This window comes from Lampetra planeri, chromosome 22, assembly GCF_965212315.1.
Source record: "Lampetra planeri chromosome 22, kcLamPlan1.2.h2, whole genome shotgun sequence".
NCBI lineage: Eukaryota > Metazoa > Chordata > Hyperoartia > Petromyzontiformes > Petromyzontidae > Lampetra > Lampetra planeri.
This window is the reverse complement of record NC_136128.1, coordinates 9,990,282-10,011,650: the sequence shown is the minus strand read 5'-3', so window position 1 is coordinate 10,011,650 and position 21,369 is coordinate 9,990,282. Positions and strand designations below refer to the sequence as shown.

Genomic DNA, 21,369 nt, shown 5'->3' with positions numbered 1-21,369 from the left:
GAATCCTTGCAGTCACGAAAGCTTCAAATCTTGATTCGTGATCGTGATTTCCAGGCTGAACTATAATGGCCAGCCGTGTAAGTGTGACCTACACGGCTGGCCATTAGCCACCCCCCCCGGCCCCTCCACCCAGCAGATGGGTGGGGGGAGGGCGCTGTGGGGGGGGGGGGGGGGGCGCTGTGGGGGGGGGGGGCATACAAATGCCCAGAGAGGGCGGCACGACATGGTCGGCGTTAATCAAGCTCGAAGCGGACGTCAAGACGCTCAGCAGAATGAGCGACGATGCAATCTGCTTTTGTGTATCGTACATTCTGCCCCAGCCTTGTACATTGTCAACATTTTTTTACTCGAATATAAAAATTTAGAGCCCCCTCCCCCGCCCCCCATGCGACCGACTTACCTACCAAATTATGGAACATTTGTCCGTAAACTGGAATTGAATTTACGAGCCAAGAATTTTGCATCACATCACATTGCAACGCATTCCACCTTAAGATTTATGTTTGTACGCTCATTTATGGAAGCCTTTCAACATCTGCCAACCTCCCGAAGCGTTTTTAACCCCCCCTCCCACTATTGTAAACTGATCTATAAAATCTAAAGATGAAAAGAGGTGCCTGTGATGAAACCGGCTTTTCAAGTGTAGCAAGTTAATGGTCACTAAGGTCTGCAGCCACCAATGCCTTCACATTAAAATTGGATTTTCACTTCAATTTGGAAAACACATGCCAGCTCCGAGAATTATAAACATCCCTTCGATGGTAAAGTCACGTAGAAGGGAAATAATAAAAAAATAATACAAATAAAACATAAAAATAATTGTTATTATTTTATTATTTCCCTTCTACGTGACTTTACCGAAAGAACCAAGAAGATGAATCCCTGCAGTCACGAAAGCTTTAAATCGAAATCCCTTCGATGGTCTCACACGACTCTGCGTGGATCATGGGGGCCACTTGAAGGGATCTCAGAAGCAGTTCCGCGGTGTCTGCTTCAGCGGGCTGCTGTTCTCGGACGCGGTCGACCGCCACTGCTGTGTGAGACCTCTGAACGGTTGGTCTCACTACGAGACGCCCTGCCAATCTAAGCCACTCCGTTTGTGTGCCTTTTTTTTGTAACCGTGCAAAGTGCCATGAGCTAAAGTGCTCTCTCTCTCTCTGTCTATATATTTTCAACAAAATAATATTCCACAATATTGAAACTCTTTCGCACCGTACTTAGCCAAGCCGTGCCAATTGGAGGCGCGATGAATGGACATACAGTACAATTAAAACCAAAAAATGTCCCACCTGGCAAATTGTAACAATGTACGTTCGCTCACCTTCATGCCCTTGGGGCCTCTTGGACCGTGATGTCCTGGCAGGCCATCGATCCCCTGGGGCAAAAAAATAGAGAGGACGCTCCAGCACCCTGTGCAGTGGACACTCCGCATCACTGACAACGCACTTCTCATCATCAGGTTCACTCCTGCGCACATTCCGAGATCCCGGACCCAAGGGGCCTGAACCCAGGTAAAGGGGGCTATCATTTGAAAGTCATATTGGAAATGCAATCGGCTCATTTTTTAGGTGTGAAAACCACACCTGATGATGATGATTGCTTGTGTTGCAATCGAAACGTCGTGAGAATATTTTATGGTTGAATTGTTATTATTTTATTATTTCCCTTCTACGTGACTTTACCGAAAGAACCAAGAATAGAACTCTTATCTAGTACAACATTAAAGGTGCGGTTTGTTGCTGACTGCTTGGAGTTTGGAGGTTTTTAGGCCCGTGCACAGCAGCTGTGATTAATAGTTGTAAATAAAATTCGCGTATTAATTTATCAAAAATAACTCTATTACGTGCTGCTGTGTAGCGTTATGGGCTATATATTCATTCGGCGATTAAACTGTGTTGATGACAAGGCCATCTTGGATGCATTCCATTCCTTGGAACGCATTGGCTGTAGCACAAGGGGCATATTCTCTCGGGGAGCCTTCATCCAGCTGCGGATTGAACATGGCTGATGATGATGACGACGACAGTGATGATGATGATAGCAACGGTGTGAACACATCCATTGAGCCAAGATCCCTCTGATCCTCTGAGTACTGGTCTTTTAGTTGTCCAAAAGACCAGGATCCAAACCCAAGGGAGAAGCATCTTCTAGTGTTGACAGTCCTCGCCTGAGGGCTTCAGAATCATTAAGCACTTTTTAAATAAAAACTTACTTTTTTAAACTTGCTTTCAATTCGGATTTTCATAATGTGTTATTTTGATCATGTCTTTGCTGGAAATTTGTTACAACGTGATTTTATTTTGCCCTACAATTTCACTTTCATTGTTAATGCCTGTAAAGCACCACGCATTGCATTTTTTGCACGAATAGTGCTCTAGAAATGAAGTTTGATTGATTTATTGAAGCGCTGTGCAGTGCATGGTTAAAGCGGGAGCTGGAGGAGACCTCTGTGCAAACCGCCGGCTGAACAGGGGTCACGTACCATCACACCTGGGGGCCCCCTCTCTCCTGGTGGGCCAGCAGAGCCAAACTCTCCCTGTCAGGTGCATCCAGCACAGACAGACACACACACACACAGACACAGACAAATATCCCCTGTATAGCCTTAACAGACTGTAGGGGCAAGTGCTGTTAGTGAGCACCTATGAAGGCCAGCACGACACACGAGGGGGTGGGTGGCCAACGCCACGCCTGGCCGCCTTTGTCTCCCTAGCGGCGATGTTTACACATCGCACTAGGTACTAATTTTAGGCTGAGTCGACCTAGGGGAGGCCCGGCACAGTTTCAGATAATCGTCACTGGTGTTGGCCGTGAGCGGGAATCGAACTCGGGTCGCCGGGTTCATAGCGCAGCGCGCTAACCGCTACACTACCGCTCCCCACTAACACACACACACATTGCCATTTGGCTCTCATCGGTCCAAACAGCATATTTTGAGAGCGCCGCGGCAATTCGACAATGTTTTATTTTTTTTCCGAAATAACGCGAGATCGCATTTGCCGTGACGAATGCACCGATGAGAATGTGGCCAAAGAAGTGCTTCGAAAGAAAGAAAAACGAAGACTCGTGCTGGAAAAAAATGCAGATCATTATTCGGTGACGCTGACGCCGCTGATGCTGCTGCTGCGTTGGCAGCCGATCACAAGCACAATTAACACCATGATGGGCGTGCTACTAAGAAGGGCCATTTGGCCCGGGACATCGTATTATACATTTCTACACAATTTATTTTCAAGCCACACAGGTGAATTGTGTAATTGGCAAGGTAATGCCATCTGTCGGCATACAACTCAACATTTTTTCCCCCGAATCTTTCGTTCCTAAAAAAAAAAATCCGCCTTCATGAATAAATTCCGGCGCTCACGACCTCGGGAGGGACGGGACTCGAAGGGCGATTCCAGATGGGGTGCGGCCGCGTCGAGAATTCCCCTCGTGGGGAAACGCGCCATCGGTTCACAGGCAGCCAGCGCCGCCGCCGTTCCTCCCTGGACGCTGTCGACGCGTGTGGCTCGTGTTCCTCGCACATCTTTGCACCGGCGGCAATAAGCAAAAGCGCGTCCCTGAGAGGTGCGGTGCGTGTGTAGGTAGACTCACGTTCTGGCCCGGAGGCCCATTGCTGCCCGGAATCCCTGGCATGCCCTGGGGAACAAAGACAAAGATTATGCATGTAGCCTCAACAGAATGTTGGGGCGAGTGCCTTTAGCGAGTAGCATCACCCATGGCATACGAAGGGGTGGGTTGCCAGCACCACGCCCGACCGACTCCCCAGTGGCGATGTTTGCACAACCCATCAAGTACTCATTTGAGGCTGAACCGACCTAGAGGAGGCTCAGGACCAGTTCAGATAATCGTAACTGATGATGGCCGTGAGCGTGAATCGATCCCGTGTTGACGGGTTCAGAGCATAGCGCGCTAACTGCTGCACTACTGCCCTGGGGAGCACACACACATATAACATACAACACATAACACACACACACAACATACACACAACACATACGCACAGGTCAGTCGCCACTACCGCCCCTCAAGCAATTGCCCCGACAATGGCTTATCGGTAACGCCCGGGGCTGGCAAAATGCTCACGATTCATTTTCTTAAAATAATAATTCAATTCTCACGTGCGAGTCAAAGTGTTTTTTTTTATTTTGTCCGGCACGAATGAGCATTGCTCATCTACTGCCCGCAGCCTCTGATGCCAGCGGTGGAAATTCCACTTATCCTCATGGCGGGGCCGAGTCTATCCGCAGGATGGCCACTGTTGACTTTTCCACCAAGGGGGCGACTCCTGTTTGATCGACTCCACGGCAGGGATGACGACGGGCTGAGTGAACCCTCAATGGGGCCGTCGAACGCGCCGCAGATCACACTTTTGCCCTCTCATGGAATCTACAATTACTTAATAAAAAAAAACTGTTTCTTTATTTATCATTTATTGTATCTAACACTTTCCTTTTCCCATGCTACTCGTTGCGCACACGGTAGCACTTTATTTTTGTGCGCGGTTCAAATGTACCTTTTTCTCGGGCGGTGCCTTCGCCGTTGAGGTTCGCGGCCGGTTTCTATTTTTAATTCCCCTTGCTCTATTGCACCAATTACCGTTCCCGTGCCGCCGTTGTGTGCAACGATGCCTTCTTTATTGAGGGCGACGTTGGCAAATGAAATAGAGACTGAGTGATTGATTGAGATCTCTGAAGCGAGACGAAGTTTAGCCTGCGAAGTGCTGCGACCGATGGGGTGCCGTGGTGGCGAGATGTTAACTACCTCGCCTGGTAAGCAGGAGGTCGTGCGTTTGGTCCCGACCTTGACGCCTCTATATTTTGAGTTGGCATTGTTCTCTCCTTGGTTGCGTGGACTTTTCTCCGGAGTCCCCCAGTTTTTGCCTCCACGTTTAGAAACGTGTGCGTTTGGAGCAGATGGTTGCTATCAATGTTAACGTGGTCAGCCGCTTCGTTGAGCTATCATTTGTGGTCAGGTCTCTTCTGAAAAAGTGCAAACATAGTTCAGTGGGCCTTAACTGGTAAAACAAAAAAATTGTTCATATTTTAAAAAGTTTATAGACTCATGGCAGGCTCGTGCCGGGCGAACCGCGGTCGAAAAACATTCGAGCGAAGCGCGAAAACAAGCCGCCAATAAAAGGGTGGCAACACGATTGAACAACTGGAGTCATCGCATCGCGAAATATTCCGCCGTGTTGTTCCGTCGCGACGACGTGATTTGCAGCGACGCCTCGGCAAACAGTTCCTGCCGTGGCGCGGGGCCGACAAGGCCCCCAGCGGCCTCTCGTTGCCGAGAATCGCGCGGTCCCCAGTTGCCCCGTTCGAATACGCCGCCGCGGCTTTACCGGCTTACGCCGCGCGAGTGTTTGCCTGAGCGTGACAAGCAATAAATAACGATAAACCCAGGGGCGCGTTTTGTTCCCGCAAACCGGCTGTCCCGGATGCGTTCTTCGAAACGCGAACCAAACGATCGTCGTTGCGCTCGTTCGTCCCGCGGGGTGGTCGACGCGGGTTCGCGGCCGTAAGGGATCGAGAGGGAGCCCGTCCGTCGGGTACAACTCACAGAGGTTAAAAGGGGGCGGCAGTTTACATCCCTCGCTGGAGGTCACCGCTGGCAGAAGGGCTTCCAGGAAAGGTGGGAGCTTAGCAGGGCGCTCGCAGTGGGTCGTTTGGCCTACTCTTCCACGCGCACACGCTGGCCGGACGTCTTGCAAGAGGTGCGAGTACCCGCATCTTAACCGTCATACATTTCTGGCAAGCCTGGAGACCACGGCTAACAGCAGTGGCACGCGATACTTTTCAGCCGGTCCCGGATACCATATCTTACCCACAATGCTCGCTCCGACCAGTGCGGCGAAGAACGACGTTCGAAACAACCCCCCATGGGGGCCTTCGTCCAGCAGTGGATTGACAAAGGGTGCTGTACATCTACTCAAATCACGTTAACCAACTTTTTGGATGCCAGCCACTGTTGGCTATGCAAGTCCGTATGCGACTGCTGATGCTGTGTCGCTTGCCCCCTCACCCACCACACTCGGGAGAAAACGCGCGGCAAGGACGAGAAGGGTGGCAGAGAGGGGTGGGATACGCCGTGGCGTGGTGGGGTATGACTCTATCCCCGTACAAGATGGACACGTGATGGCGATTAGTCCACTTGCTGCACTGCCGCCCCCTGGCGAGCCAGGGTATGGCTCCTCCTGGATGCACACGGGAAGGGAGTTTGACGGCATCTGTGTGGGCGCAGTGATCCATCAACCCTCGCTGCTGCCTCTATAAGTGGCAGCAGCGTAGCCACAACCGACCAATCGATCTGTGATTTCACTTGTTCTTTGGTGAATTGACAGATGTGGGAAATGTTGCGAAATTGTACTCATGTCTGTTGTACGTATGGAGCGGTCGCGTCGCGGTTGGAGAGCTGCACTAAAAATCCGGCCACCCGAGTTCGATTCCCACTCATGGCCAACGCCAGTGACGATTATCTGAACCGGTCCTGGGCATCCCCTAGGTCGACTCAGCTTCAAATGACTACCCGGGTGCGGTGTGTGTAAACATCGCCACGAGGGAGATAAAGGCGGCCTGGTGTGGTTCTGGCCACCCACCCCCTCGTGTGCTGTGCCAGCCTTGATAGGTGCTAGTCGCTAAAAGCACTTGCCCCAACAGTCTGTTAAGGCTGCACAGGGGATCTTTGTCTTTATACTCTTAGGTTTTTTCGGTAAAGTCACGTAGGTAAAAAAAATAAAATTAAAATTAATACTGTATTGATACAGTAAATCTGGCTGTGACGGTCCCACCTGATGACAGAGACTTGTGTTGCCTCCGAAACGTCGTGATTTATTATTTTATTTCTATTATTACTTTTTTTATTATTATTATTTTTTACCTACGTGACTTTACCGAAAAAAACCTAAGAGTATGAATCCTTGCAGTCACGAAAGCTTCAAATCTAGAATCGATGTCTTTGTATGTTGAACTTTTTTTGTACCGTATTTAGCCAACCATGCTACTTGGAGAGCTGTAAAAAAATGCCTCACCCCCCCAAAATGTGTTTTGCTGTCTCCTGCGCAGTTATCGGTGACGAGGCTGGGACCGCGGTTAACTAACTCGGTGTGTCATCACGGGCCGGCCGAACCTGAGATCCAGATGCGGGATCTCAGCTGGAGCCAGCTCAGAGACGCCTGGATCCCCTTGAGCCACCGGCGGTCACCCCGACCGCTTCTACTTTTGAAGTCTGAACCCCACGTTCCTGGCAGGAGCACCATACCTCCCTGCTCAGGTGTGATATACAGCCTGGCCTTGACAAAGATAACATCAACGTTCTATCCATAACAAAGTTTTTTTTATGGCGCGTGCGTGTTTTTAGGTTAGATCGTGGGAATATAAATGCCTCGTTAAACCCACCGCCACCCAACACGGCCAATTTGTCAGGTTTGTCACGTTTGTCACGTACGCAAAAACGTGCCAAATGAGCTACTACTTAAGCACACCGGTTGTGTGTTGGAGAGTAAACCGCGCAAAATTTACACCTCGAGTAAGGACGTTCTCCCGAACGTACAACGCGTAGTCACGGTCGGTCGCAAGGTGACGAAACGCACTTGGCAAATGACACTCGTAAAGTTGAAGATGGTGCCAGGGTTTCCCGCTGGAGAACATTGGTTTGGTGGCGTCGCTATCGAATGTAGAGGCGGTGGTGCAATTGCACCAGGCCCGATGGGCCAGAGAGGCCCTGGTGCCAGGGTCACAAAGAGGGGTGAGGGGGGTAACTGGGCAGGGCCCTCCACCAATTCATTCCTTGCACCAGGGCCCATGCCAACCACGCTCCTATGCCACTGAGAATGCCCAGAGGCTGATTTAACAGTTCGTGGCCCGTTTGTTATACGTACGGTGTCGAAAGAAGTTCAGCGTACGTACGTACGTACGCTATTTTATTGCACACCATTAATGTGTTCTCTTAGCCGTGGAGCGAGGAGATGGAGCGATGAAATCGGCTCATGCGAAGGCCCCGGGTGGATTGTTACATGGCAGAGAGATGGCGACGGTGTAGGGAGGCATTAATCCAGCAGTGGACTGACCATGGCTGGTGACGATGAAGCTACGGAAATCAGCCGCTTGGCTTTCAACCCATTTTTTGCAAGCATCGTGTAGAGCACTTAACTCACAAACGGAAGGTCGTTTTTGGTCAATTGTGGCCAGCGTTCAACTCATCATCACTACGGATGGACTGATAAACACTTTGATGATCGTTTAGAGGGAATGCCTTCACCATGGGAGTGTAAAATTTCCACCACTAACCTGGGGCCACCACAGAATAAACGTTTCGTCTCAAGGGTATAATGAAGTTAGGGTATATATGAATGTTGGTGATATTAATACAAGTGTACAGCCCTTTACCAATCCACTGCTGGATGAAATTGAACAGTGCTGCAAGTTATGATGGCTCTGTTTAAGCGACGTGTTGGCATCTTTCAGATCAATCTTACATATCAAGTAAATGTTGCCGAGTTGCAACCCCCCCCGAAAAAATAAGTTTTGATTGATCTTAAACGTGTGAAGTGGCTCCAATTCCCTGACGTCACATTCGTCGTAGTAGGTTTTCACCCTTTAAACTGGTACAAATCTGACACCTTTATACAAGGCATCATGTTTGCAATAACCAAAACACAAGTAGTCAAAATGCAAACAATAAGAAACAACTCTGATAATGATAATAATATGCACTGTCCTTGAAGTTGATTGGTCCGCACCCGAGACAGCTTTCCTTAGAGCCTAGTCTCCATTGGTGTTGGACCAGATGACGCCAAAAGGCGTACAACTCAAAAACAGTGCACTATCAGAGTATTGAGAGCTCGGGGTAAGCATTTACACTATGAGACCTCCTTTACCAGTGGCAAAATATAGTAGTAGGTTTTTACCCTTTTAAACTGGTACAAAACTGACACCTATATACAAGGCATCATGTTTGCAATAACCACAACACAAGTAGTCAAAATGCAAACAAAAAGAAACAACTCTGATGCCTTGTATAAAGGTGTCAGTTTTGTACCAGTTTAAAGGGTAAAAACCTACTACTATATTTTGCCACTGGTAAAGGAGGTCTCATAGTGTCACATTCGTCGTTTGTTTTACTGACTGAAGTTCACGCAAACAATTCCAATTCAAGGTTTGATAATTTAGAAATATAACTTCCCCTCATCAATCTCGTCCATCAACCATGCCAGTTGTAGCAATGTGATCAAACTGCCGTCTGCAAAATACTAAATTCAAATTGGACATTTGGAAATGTGCCGTGAGAAAAACGAAATGATGACATCCGAACCTCATCCCACGTACGTGTGATATGCACCGCCCACACCCACCCCCCCCCCACGCTCTCCTTAGGTACGGAGAAACCTAAACCCTGCCAGTTGTCCAGGAAATACGCGCACCGTGCGTACGACACGCGGACCGTGTCCGCCCTAGCGGGGCGGGGGGGCGTGGGGGTGAGCCGGATAATTTCCCACAGGCCTCCCCAATGGCCACGGCACCACCGTCATTTGTCCAGGAGGATTGCAGTCGAGGAGTAATTAACTTTTCCCTTTCGCCTGCTGCGATCATTAACCTCCATTAACTTTAATTCCACTCTCGACTTCTTTTTCGGTCAGGGCAGAACTTGCGTCAAAGAGTTTTGTGGGCTTTTTAGAAAGAAAGAAAGAAATAAATGAAAAAAAATCATCGTCATCCTCACAGCCACACGCCAAGTAATTATACGACGGAGAGTTCTGGCAGAGCCAGCGAGAGAACGAGCGAGCGAGAGCAAGGGCCGTCTGCGGTGGTTTAAGCTGCGGGAGTTTGCCTGCAGATGAACAGACCTCCTGCTATACGGCGGTGGTGCCGTGCTCGTAACGTTATAATTAATTCAAATTTTTAAAAAATACGATATTTATATTTGGGTTGGTGGCGGTTGTGGTGGCGGCGGTGGTGCATGCTTATAACATTATTTTTAATTATAATTTTTAAAAAATACGATACTTATATTTGGGTTGGTGGCGGTTGTGGTGGCGGCGGTGGTGCATGCTTATAACATTATTTTTTATTATAATTTTTTAAAAATACGATATTTATATTTGGGTTGGTGGCGGTTGTGGTGGCGGCGGTGGTGCATGCTTATAACATTATTTTTAATTATAATAAAAAAAATACGATATTTATATTTGGGTTGGTGGCGGTTGTGGTGGCAGCGGTGGTGCATGCTTGTAACATTGTTCTTAACCGTAATTTAATGTAGTCATACAAATTACAATGGATATCTATTTTGGTTGTTTTTTTCACAGTTAATCAACATACATGATACATCGTGCATGCACATCATGCACGCACACCACGTATGTGCACTATGTGTGTGCATTGTGCCGTTTTTGGGTGCAAAAATCGCAATACCTGTGGAATATATTTAAATAATTTTGATTCCGTTGTTTGTACTTTAGTGCTAGACAGAGGCGATGAGGGCAAGCGACGTAAGTGAGCGCCTATCAAGGCGACAATTCACACGTGATGAAGTGGTGTGGCCAGCACAGCGCCCAAGAGGCTCCTTTGATGCTTACCGACTGCGTTAGGTCCTCATTTAAGGCTGAGTTAACCCTCGGGGAGGCCCACACCTGGTTCAGATACTGCACTGCTAATGACTGATTTTTTTTGTTGTTTAGCCGTGGCCGGGAATCTAACTCAGCTCTCTGGGTTCCGTGGTGCGGTGTGCTAACCGTGGTGGATGCGACCCACTCCATGTTTTAGTCAGCAACAGCGAGGGACATTGCCAGGCGAATGCTTCCCCACATTGCTCACGAGGGTTATGTGACTATACTTCACCATGCAGTGAGTGTGCGTTGAAAGGGGGGTGGGGCAGTGGGAGAGAGGGAATCTAACTCAGGTGGCCGGTTGTGTGGTGCAGCCTGCGAGGCACACCGCTGCACCACAACTACGCACACACACGCGCGCGCGCGTGCACGGACTAACAGTACATCCAATGCCACCAAACAGAAAACACGTGTTTCAAATTCATGCGGTGGCCACGACCCACAGAGCTAAATGAGACTCCGGCTGTGATCACCATCGGCAGAGTGAAAAGCGGTGGAAAACGTGCAGCGGCGCGGAGAATAGTTGGAGGCAGGAAAAAACCATGTGGGGGGTGAGGGGTATGGGGTCCGGGACCGCCCCCCCCCCCGCCAAAGCGCGGGGCCCAGGGCAGTCTGCCCGATTCGCCCATAACCCTAACGAACGGCTCTGGGTGAAGGCGGTAGGCCTGCGATTGCCCGTTCGCGGCCACTGCTGACAGAAGGGGCTCCAACTAAAGGCAGCGCCTCTAACGAGGACTCACGCTTCACCCCACACACTTCACGCCACCTTATGCCGATCGAATGACCGTGGCCCGACATCATGCCCTTGTACATATGCTGTTGGGTGGACGGAGGCGGGAGCGGGGTTGGAGATTCTCGCACCGTCGCTTCAGCTGCAGCGCCGGGAGGTTGGATTGAACCGGCGACACCGAGCGCTGAGAATCGAACGCGCAAGCGAAGGTGTTTGCGGGTAGCGACGGCACGAGAAGAGGTCACGGGCGAGCGTCAGGGTGACGCGGGAGCAACCATTGTTGGCACGTGCCGCGAAGGGCATTTTGACACCGCTTTCTCCGGGACAATTACCACCCTCTGAGAAAGCACAGAGAACCCCTCTAAAATTACCCGGCGGAGCGTCGGCGCGGAGATTATTACCCGTGACAAATTACCGCTTCGTCAAAAAATAGAAGAAGAAGAGAGAAACGCATTCCGCTCACGAAGCGTCAATATCGGTGTGTAAATTACGCAAACATCTTCTAGATTCAAGAGCCGAATGGCTCACAGGGCTATACCTAATAAATTAACTTGAACTTGAAATTAAAGTGGAGCACCCGTTGCACATCACTGACTCTTAGGGAACCGACACGAGAGTGCGACCCGGTCACCAGTGGCAGCGGCTGGGCGCGAACAAACCAAGCAACAACGAAAGAATGATCGGGGCACCCGAGCGGCTCAAGGGGCCACAGCTTTGCGAAGACGACAAAGCGATGCACAGAACGGTCGGAGCGCCGACTTCCAAGAAAGCCACGTTGGCCTACAGTTCTCCCGTCGTCCAGGCCGCATCAATACCCCCCTCGGTTCCGTCATCTCGCTCGCGTTTAATTACAAATTGAAAATGGGTTCCCCTAAAGATAATTTTGGCAGCAACCATCACCGCCGCCGCCACTGCCCCGCCGTCTAACGTAGCTCTTCCGTTGTTGCATCGGCGCAGTCTCCGATGTGTGAGGATTCGAGGTGGCTTTGCGTGGTGACGAATTCGTTTTCTCGCCCCGCTGAAATCGCGGTCTGTCTCATTCTGACAGAGGGCCATCTGATTCTCGTCGCCCACGTAAAAAAAAAAAGACGAGCCGTCGGTAGCTGATAATGTGCATCTCCAAATGACTCCATCAAAAAGCTGAACCAAAGTAGCTACTTCAATAAATAAAACATGGGAATGGTTATGGGTTGAGTTTTTTTTATCCTTCTTTTTTATCTTCTGGAAGGTCACATAATGATTTGCAGATTCTGGCAACTGAATAACATTTTTATTTATTATGGCATTTTATATATATACACACAATTTTTTTATGCACAGCACCGCACGAGGATCGCAAAACAAAAAAATGCTACTGCTGCAGAGATGCATGCTGCGTGCACGTCACTAGGATTTGGCGATGGTTTTCATTAAGACCTCCCCCCCCCCCAAGAGGCACGAAACACACACGAACACACACACACAAACGAACACATACACACACGAACACACACACACATACACGAACACACACACAAACAAAGATCTCATTACGCACGGAAAGATTTTTTTTTTAATTTTTTGCGCACAAGCATTCATAAAAAAAAGTCGAAACGACCAACAGAAAATTCTGTCCGACGCGAGACCTTTTAAGACGCTCCTTGAGGTGCACGTGTTTACCCACGTGATTTATAGTTTTGTGTAAAGTCTGCCCTTATTTATTTATTTATTTCCACGCTCACTTATGCGTCCACAGGGGTTACTAACTGCCCTGGTGCAATGGTTTACGGCACTGGACTTACAATCCAGTTTCATTTCCCGGCGCGGCATTTGAAGCAATTATTGAATCCCACCTCGCCCACCGCCTTTATCTAAACTACGAATGTTTAGGCCCACTGAGCTATGTAGCTCTTTTACACAAGAGACCTGCACACTAATGATAGCTCAACGAAGTGGCTTATCAATGCTCTGAACGTGTGTTGTTGATTCTAACTTTGGGGGAAAAAACCGGAGGACCCGGAGAAAAATCCAAGCGGCCACGGTGGAGAGAGACACGCAAACTCCCAATATACAGCAGCAGCCGTCAGGGTCGGGATCAAACCCACGACCTCCTGCATACCAGGCGAGGGAGTTAACATCTCCTAGCCACCGTGATGGTGATGAGAGAGAGACACACACACACAAACTCCAAATATACAGCAGCAGGCGTCAGGGTCGGGATCAAACCCACGACCTCCTGCACACCAGGCGAGGGAGTTAACATCTCGCCAACGCCTCTGTTCCCCCGGTGGCGTGAATGGGTTCACCACGGTTAGTGGAACGCAGGCCGCGTGTCGCGCGGTACGTTGTGGGTGCTCCCAACTCTTCCAAGGCGTCTGGCAAGCATGGAAGAGGAGGCCACAATAAATATAACCCTTCAGAGGCTCTTCCACCAGCAGTGGCTTGAGCAGAAACTTGCAGGGCTGCGCCTTTAATTTATATTTGTCCGTGGTGTATAGGGGACGATGGGAGGCTTCTTTTTCCAGTTCCCCACCCCGGCCCCCCATCCCCCAGCCCCCCCCCCCCCGCGCCATCCCCCCTTTCTGGAGTCAATTTATTTTGGCTGACGTGGAGTTGGCTGAAAGTGCCGTGCGATTGTTGCTGTTCAAAAAACATAAACCCAAGTGACAGAAACTGAGTTTATAGATGACCCTAAACCCATCGTGGAGGTAACGGAAGGGGCTGGGTATTAAATGCTATCGATAATACGTAGCACATTTAGGCTCAAGGACGAACGAAAATAATGTCTTCGTTTCAGAGCACGGTACATGTGACAGGGGTGGTGAGCCCCAGGTTTCCGAGCGTGGTTAAGCATCAGCCGGTGAGTGACATCTCGACGGGACGAGGGTTCCGGCAATCGACCCACACCGCTGGCCAGCGCGGTGAAGTCCGGCCAAAAAACAAAGCCCGGCAAATGACACAGCATAGGGGAGGCCTTCATCCAGCAGTGCATTCACAAAGGGCTGACAAAAACCCATTATTGTTATTATTTACAAGCACTGGGTTGCTGAACGATAATCGGTAACCGTTTACCGAGCAGGTTACCGGTTCTGAAAGTCAGGAACCTGTAACTGATTCCAAAGCAACTTCGGTAACGAACACAACTGAATGGAATGTACAAACCCACACGGTGGCCGAAATCACCACGTGGTCAGTTAAAAGGCAAAAGCGCAGCCCCTGCAATCGCTCGCGCCACCGCTGGTGGAAGGGCGCCTCCGTTAGTGGGGGCTCTGGAAGTGGAATTTGGGTTTGCTCTTCAACGCACATCCAGGGAGATGGGTTGGAGCATCCACGCGACTAGGGGTCGGCACGGTTTGGCTCAAACCACCAAACCGCGGTTTGAACCGAACCAAATCGGTTTGGTTTGGCTCTGTTTGAACTGGTTCGGTTTGGTTTGGGGCTACGAAAACCGACTCGGTTTGGCTCGGACAGGGTGGAACCGGCTCAAACTAGTTTGGTTCAAGCCAACTTAAGAGGTTTGGTTTAGCTTAGTTTGGTTTGGTTTTGGTTTGGTTTGGTTCAGTCGTCGCTGGTTTGGTTTGGATTGCTCAATTTGAAACCAGTTTGAGTCGGTTCAAACCGTGCCGACCCCTACACGCGACCTGCCGCCGATCGATTCAACTGCGGTGTTTATTACCGCTGGGCTAGGTGGACAGAGGCAGGGGTGGTGGTGGTGGAGGTGGTGGGGGTGGTGCAGGTGGTGGTGGGGGGGGGGGGTGGTGGAGGTGGTGGAGATGGTGGTGGAGATGGTGGTGGGGGTGGTGGTGGTGGAAGTGGTGGAGGTGGTGGTGGAGGTGGTGGTGGTGGAAGTGGTGGAGGTGGTGGTGGAGGTGGAAGTGGTGGGGGTGGTGGTGGAGGTGGTGGAAGTAGTGGAGGTGGTGGTGGGGGTGGTGGTGGTGGAAGTGGTGGAGGTGGTGGTGGTGGAAGTGGTGGGGGTGGTGGTGGAAGTGGTGGTGGTGGAAGTAGTGGAGGTGGTGGTGGAGGTGGTGGTGGTGGAAGTGGTGGAGATGTTGGTGGAGGTGGTGGAGGTGGTGGTGGAGGTGGTGGTAGAGGTGATGGTGGAAGTGGTGGAGATGGTGGTGGAGGTGGTGGAGATGGTGGTGGAGATGGTGGTGGAGATGGTGGTGGAGATGGTGGTGGTGGTGGAGAGCGCAAGTCCAGGCACCCCAGCGTTACAACGTAGTAGCAATTCGCTTCAATCCTTAGTTTACAATGTAAAAAAAAGCTAACGTGTTGTGTTCATTACTCTGCGTATTGCTAAATGCGTGGCAAGACTGGGCAGCCGTGGTTTTTTTTGCTGTTGTTAACATACGCTTAACGGTTAGGCACAATTTGTTTTACCTTACGTAACAAAGCAGATGATGAAGGTGCAAGATTTAAGTCCTCCAATTATTACCTCCTGTCACCTGGAGCTCGATATGGCTCCCTCTGGAGTGTATATTTTGGCACTACACTTCAAAGCTATGAGGCTACGGTATGTAAACAAAACACTGTGTAAATATACAAAAATAAATTTCGATTTAAAGCTTTCGTGACTGCAGGGATTCATCTCCTTGGTTCTTTCGGTAAAGTCACGTAGAATGGAAATAATAAAATAATAAAAATTTAACATAATAAAATCATTCTCACGACGTTTCGGCCACAACGCAAGCAGCCGTCCTCAGGTGAATAACAAAAATATACAATCGAAACTAACCAATGTGGAAAATATTAGTAAATTTGATGTGATAACGTCGCTGTGAGTTATTCAAGTCGAACAGCAATGCCGACGCCGCTGCTCTGAATTAGGCTGCCGTTGGACACACATCTGTCCGTCGCCTGATGAAGCTGGTTGTAATTACCGGCGAAACGTCGTACTCCGATTATCAATGTTGTGGATTTGCTCTCCAACACACCGGTTAGTGCTGTACCAGTCACGAATTGGCACGTTCTGTTTTACGAAACCTTACTAATTGGCTGCGTCGGGCGATGGCGGGTTTAACGACACATTTATATTTTTTACGCGATCTAACACAAAAAAAGCACCGATAGTATGGATCGTACAACGTTTTGCACCTCCATGGGTTTCTTAAACAAAGCGCAGTGTTGTGTTGCATCTCGTTCAATGCAAAATGGCCCTAAATCGGCGAAGTAAGACCGTAACCCACACATCACATTCCCACATTCCCACATTTGAAAGCGTCTCTCCCCATAAAACGGAACATTTTCACATCTTCGCGTTCACAGATGCCCTACTACGCTGACCATTGCTCGATTGTGTGCTCTGCGTGCGTGTGTGTTTTTTTTGTTCTGCCACAGTTAATTGTTGTCACATGGAGTGACCGTACGAAAAGCGGGGAGGAGACAACTGCAGAGCTGAACGGGGAACTTTAAAGCGCGTCTCCGAGTGAGCGCCGCCGAAACGCGGGGAAAAGCTAAACAAGAATGAGGCAGGAAGTGAATAACTCACAACTTCAGAAGCAACACTGGCAATCTCTGACAGTGGAATGTTATTTTTTATTTTTTTAAACGGTGGAACGGACTCTGCCGAGGAGACCCACGAGGTCAAAACATTGTCCCGATAGTGTTAGCTTAAACATACTGGACAAATGCTGCCGGGTTAATATTGTGCATGGAAAGGCGAGATGTCGCTTTGGTCTGAATTGAGCTACGCTACAGAACCTCCTTCTGCGTGTATGCAGGAATCGGAGGGGATTAGTTGAGTTACTTAGTTGTCTTCTTGGTTCTTTCGGTAAAGTCACGTAGAAGGAAAATAATAAAATAGTCAAAATAAAACATAATAAAATAATTCTCACAAATAATTCTCACGACGGTTCGTGAGAATTATTTCATTATGTTTAATTTTTATTATTTCATTATTTTCCTTTTCGTGACTTTACCGAAAGAACCAAGAAGATGAATCCCTGCAGTCACGAAAGCTTTAAACCGGGATTTACTTAGTTGTCTTTAATTATTGCAACACGACGCGAGCACGGCACCATTACGCCGAACGCGAACGGGCGGAGAAACACCGAAACTCCGCGAGCTTGGACCACGAAATCGGCGCGGCGGGACTGTTAGGATGGAGGCGAAGTCCGCACTTCGCTGCTCCGCCCAAGCGGGGATCACGTGCGGCGACGTGGAGATTTATACTCGGTGATGTTGGCTACTGGGGTAGCGATGGGACAAGTGCTATGAGTCCAGCAACTGGAGTGCGATTATTCCTGGCCGCGGCTAACACCAGTGGCGAGTGACATCCGCACGGACTGTGTGCCCCCCCCCCCCAATCCCTTCACAACGCGGGGAAGTACGGTCAGATAACCCCGCCCCGTCCACCACACGGGATGGAGACATATTCATCCAGCTGTGGATGGACAAAGTTGTGCACGTCACTATCATTATTTTGCATTTCGCACTTTAAGATGTTTTTTTTAAATCATGTTTTTGTTTTTTGTTGTTGCGGTTGCACCCGATTCAAGAGCCGAATGGCTCACAGGGCTATACCTAATACATGAAACTTGAAACTTGAAACCGTGCGGAGCCAACCGTTGACACAATACGTCGAGTTTGTTTCGTCGGACGAGAACCGACTTGCGCAGAGCGCGACATCACACCCAAGATGCCACTCGCGAGAAAAACGCCGCCTCGAGCACTCTCGTTTGTAAAACAACAACTACAACAACGACAACAACAGCAACAACGGAAACAACGGCGGCGTTGCTGCAAAATGAGACCGACTCTGCGGAGTGGAACGAGACTGCGAGCGAAGCGCTTCCAACGGGGGGAATAACGGACCGAGGTGGTGGACACCCGGCAGGCCCACTGGACACGGTTGCGAGGGGGTCCGTTCCTGAGTGACTCCTTTGCGCCGGTTAAAACATGAATATTAAATTGAAGAAAAGGGCTGCTCTCGGCAGAAGTCCAGTGATGACGGCGAAGTAAAGAACAGCGTTCTCCCGGCACCGCGGGGAGCTCTCGAAAACATCCCGCTAGAGAGGAGTTGGCCTACTCTTCCACGCTCCGCAATCTCGCAAGTGGTGGGGAGTGCCCACACTTCACCTCCATCGCAGGTGACCTGCCGATGGACTAACTGCGGTGTTGGCATGGGTGGGGGGGAGAGAGGGGGTGGGGGTTCAGGATCTCGGACCAGGTTGGCTCAACCCATCACCTCACGGCAGATGATAAAATAAGTACCACTTTGTGGGTTCGTCAATACTGTTTGTGTCCTATGGATGGACTCTTTCCACACCGTAGGAATGTGGAATTTCCACCAAAGACTCTAAATGGGGGGGGGGGAGGGGGGGTGACCACCACCTCATTACTCATTTGAGCAGGAAATCGCTTTGATTTTCTTTTTAGTTTTGCCGAGGCTAATAGCATAAGCCCTTCATGCCTAAGTTATAAATCAAAAGCAAAGCCACCCACCTTGGCTTTTTTGTGGAATGCAGATTCATCCGGCGCCGTTCACGACTTCTCGCGGAGTTGGCCGTGCGCGCTGTGCCAGGGACCGGTGGCGGAACGACGCCCCGACCCAAATGTGTAGTTAGGTGTTGCCGAGGTCGGCATCAGTTGTACATTCCCTCGAGACTGTGGCGCTTAAATACGGGCCCCCTTCTCGTTGATTTTTGCAAGTTAGTACCTCCCCCCCCCCACCACACTCACCCATATATGTAAATAAAGGCATTGCCGTTGATAAATGGACGCAAATTATACGAGTGTCGAATTTAAAGCAACACGGAAAATTAACGCTCAAAAACACTTGCGACTCTGTTACCCACTCTATAAATACGTGTTATCCCATTACAGCGGCGGCGTATTCGCACCGTAAATTCCACGTTTGAATAACGACCCAAATTTATTAAATTTTTCTGTTCCAGCATTTTGGTTTCGCGTTATAAAAGAAAACATTTCAATGAATGGGCTTCTTGGGGGGGGGGGGGGGTGGAGGAATGGGGTCGGAGCGGTGGCGCAGCCCGCCGGCTGGAACGATGTCAGAATCAATTGTGGCCCTCCACCTCACTCGCCAAACGAAGAGTCGAAAACGCGCGAGAGAGAAAGAGACAGAGAGAGAGAGCGAGAGCTCGTCCGCGGGAGGAGACGGAGTGGCGAATTCGGTGAACGTCCACGGCGCTGGGCGGATTGTTACACCACAGGATCGCGGGGCGTGACGGCGGCTTGCGGGAGAGACGTCGCTCCAGCGGTGGACTTGAGCATGGCTGAAGCTGATCGTGAACGCATTATACATATTTAAAACAACTACATGGAGTAAATATATATTAGGAGGCTTTGCAAGGTTCCGCGATATTCGCCCCACAAGAAGCAAGATCACACGTGCTCCTTTGTGCGTACGTACGGAGGGTTGAACTTATTTCGCACCTACACCTGTCAACGCATACCGTTTACGCGTATTCTCGTACAGGGAAATTGAGTTTTCAGGTCCATTCGGCGTACAGCCGTTTCAATACGGGCAAAACACAATTGTCTATTTGTTTGTGTCTCTCCCTTGTGATGGGACTTTGTAGGATGAACGTTGAGATTTATAATGGGCACGGGGGTGACCAATAAGATCTGAATTAGTCTGTAATAAGGTAGGGCACTGATAAGGGGTTGACATGTATGCGCAGCGTACGTAGCCAACCGTGTTAATCGGAGGTGCAGTGGAAGGACGAACTACAACTACAACAACAACAACCTACCCACGACGTTACGCAACGCGCACGCGTGCACAGGTGGGCATGGAGGAATACCATCCATCAGCACTCGTACCAGTCCTCTCTTTCACCAACGCGCACTGACCAGCGCGGTGAAGTATGGTCAGACAACCCCCACGGCCGACACAGCAATGGGGCCTCATAAAAAAAATATTAATAATAACGATGATTGATTGATTTAGCATTATTATGCAATCCAGCAAGATAAATGAGTAGTGATATTATGACCAGCGGAATATAAAATAAACCAGTTTTATCCATAATATTAAGTACCGGGAATAATTCCGCCACTTGATTTTTACGACAAGTCACCCACAATTCATGTATATGTTACGACAGCCATGACGAGGCTTGCTGGAAGATTCCAGCAACGGCTTCTCCGAGCCCAGAAGCGACAGCGGCTGCTACCCCACATTGGTTTCCAGGGAGTCAAATCTGCCCTCATTAAATTCTTCAAAGAACAGCCCGGGCAGCGAGAGCTCTTGAAGCCGCGAGGCGCGAAGGTTGGCAGGGCAGAGTGGGTTGCTGTGACAAGTTGCTACGCCAGTGAGACAACCATTCAACCCACGTGGGCACGGGAGGGGTGGTGGTGGTGACAGGCACGTGACAGTCGGTGCTGGACCGCGCTGATGACGCGCCCGTCGATGTGACAGCTCTCGCGAGACGTCGCCGACGATTATTCTGCTGTTACTTTTTTGGCAACTCACAGCTGGGGCGAGTGACAACCCCCCCACCCAGTCCGTGTTGAACCGTCGGCGTTGTGTGACCGCGCCCTGCGCGCACGTCGGGGGTGGAAGCGGTGGCGGAACGTCGAGCGCTACGCTGCTGCTGCTGCTACGAACCCCGGCGAACAACACAGATTACACACACACATTACACGTCACACACACACATCACACACACATCACACACACACACATACATTACACACCACACACACATACATCACACACACACATTACACACACACACCACACACACACATCGCACACATCACACACACACACCACACACACATTACACACACACACACATCACACACACATTACACACACACGCATTACACACACGCATCACACACACGCATTACACACACACAGACACATCACACATTACACACACACATCACACACATTACATACACACATTACACACACACATCACACACACACTAATTACACACACACACTAATTACACACACGCATCACACACACGCATCACACACACCACACACACATCACACACACACACATTACACACATTATACACACACATCACACACACACATCACACGGCGAACGCCAGCGACGATTTATCTGAACCG

At 49.8% G+C, this 21,369-nt stretch overlaps 1 protein-coding gene across 1 annotated transcript in view; it reads right to left on the bottom strand.

The window, feature by feature from the left end:
* The window catches only part of LOC144724998 (uncharacterized), an 87,770-nt gene that overhangs the window by 30,498 nt on the left and 35,903 nt on the right, over positions 1-21,369 (bottom strand). The window contains exons 6-8 of the mRNA XM_078604394.1: positions 3,595-3,639; positions 2,483-2,536; positions 1,322-1,375 (exon numbers count right to left, since the gene is read on the bottom strand). Of these exons, the coding sequence (XP_078460520.1) occupies positions 1,322-1,375; positions 2,483-2,536; positions 3,595-3,639 (153 nt within the window). The remainder of the gene's footprint in view (positions 1-1,321; positions 1,376-2,482; positions 2,537-3,594; positions 3,640-21,369) is intronic.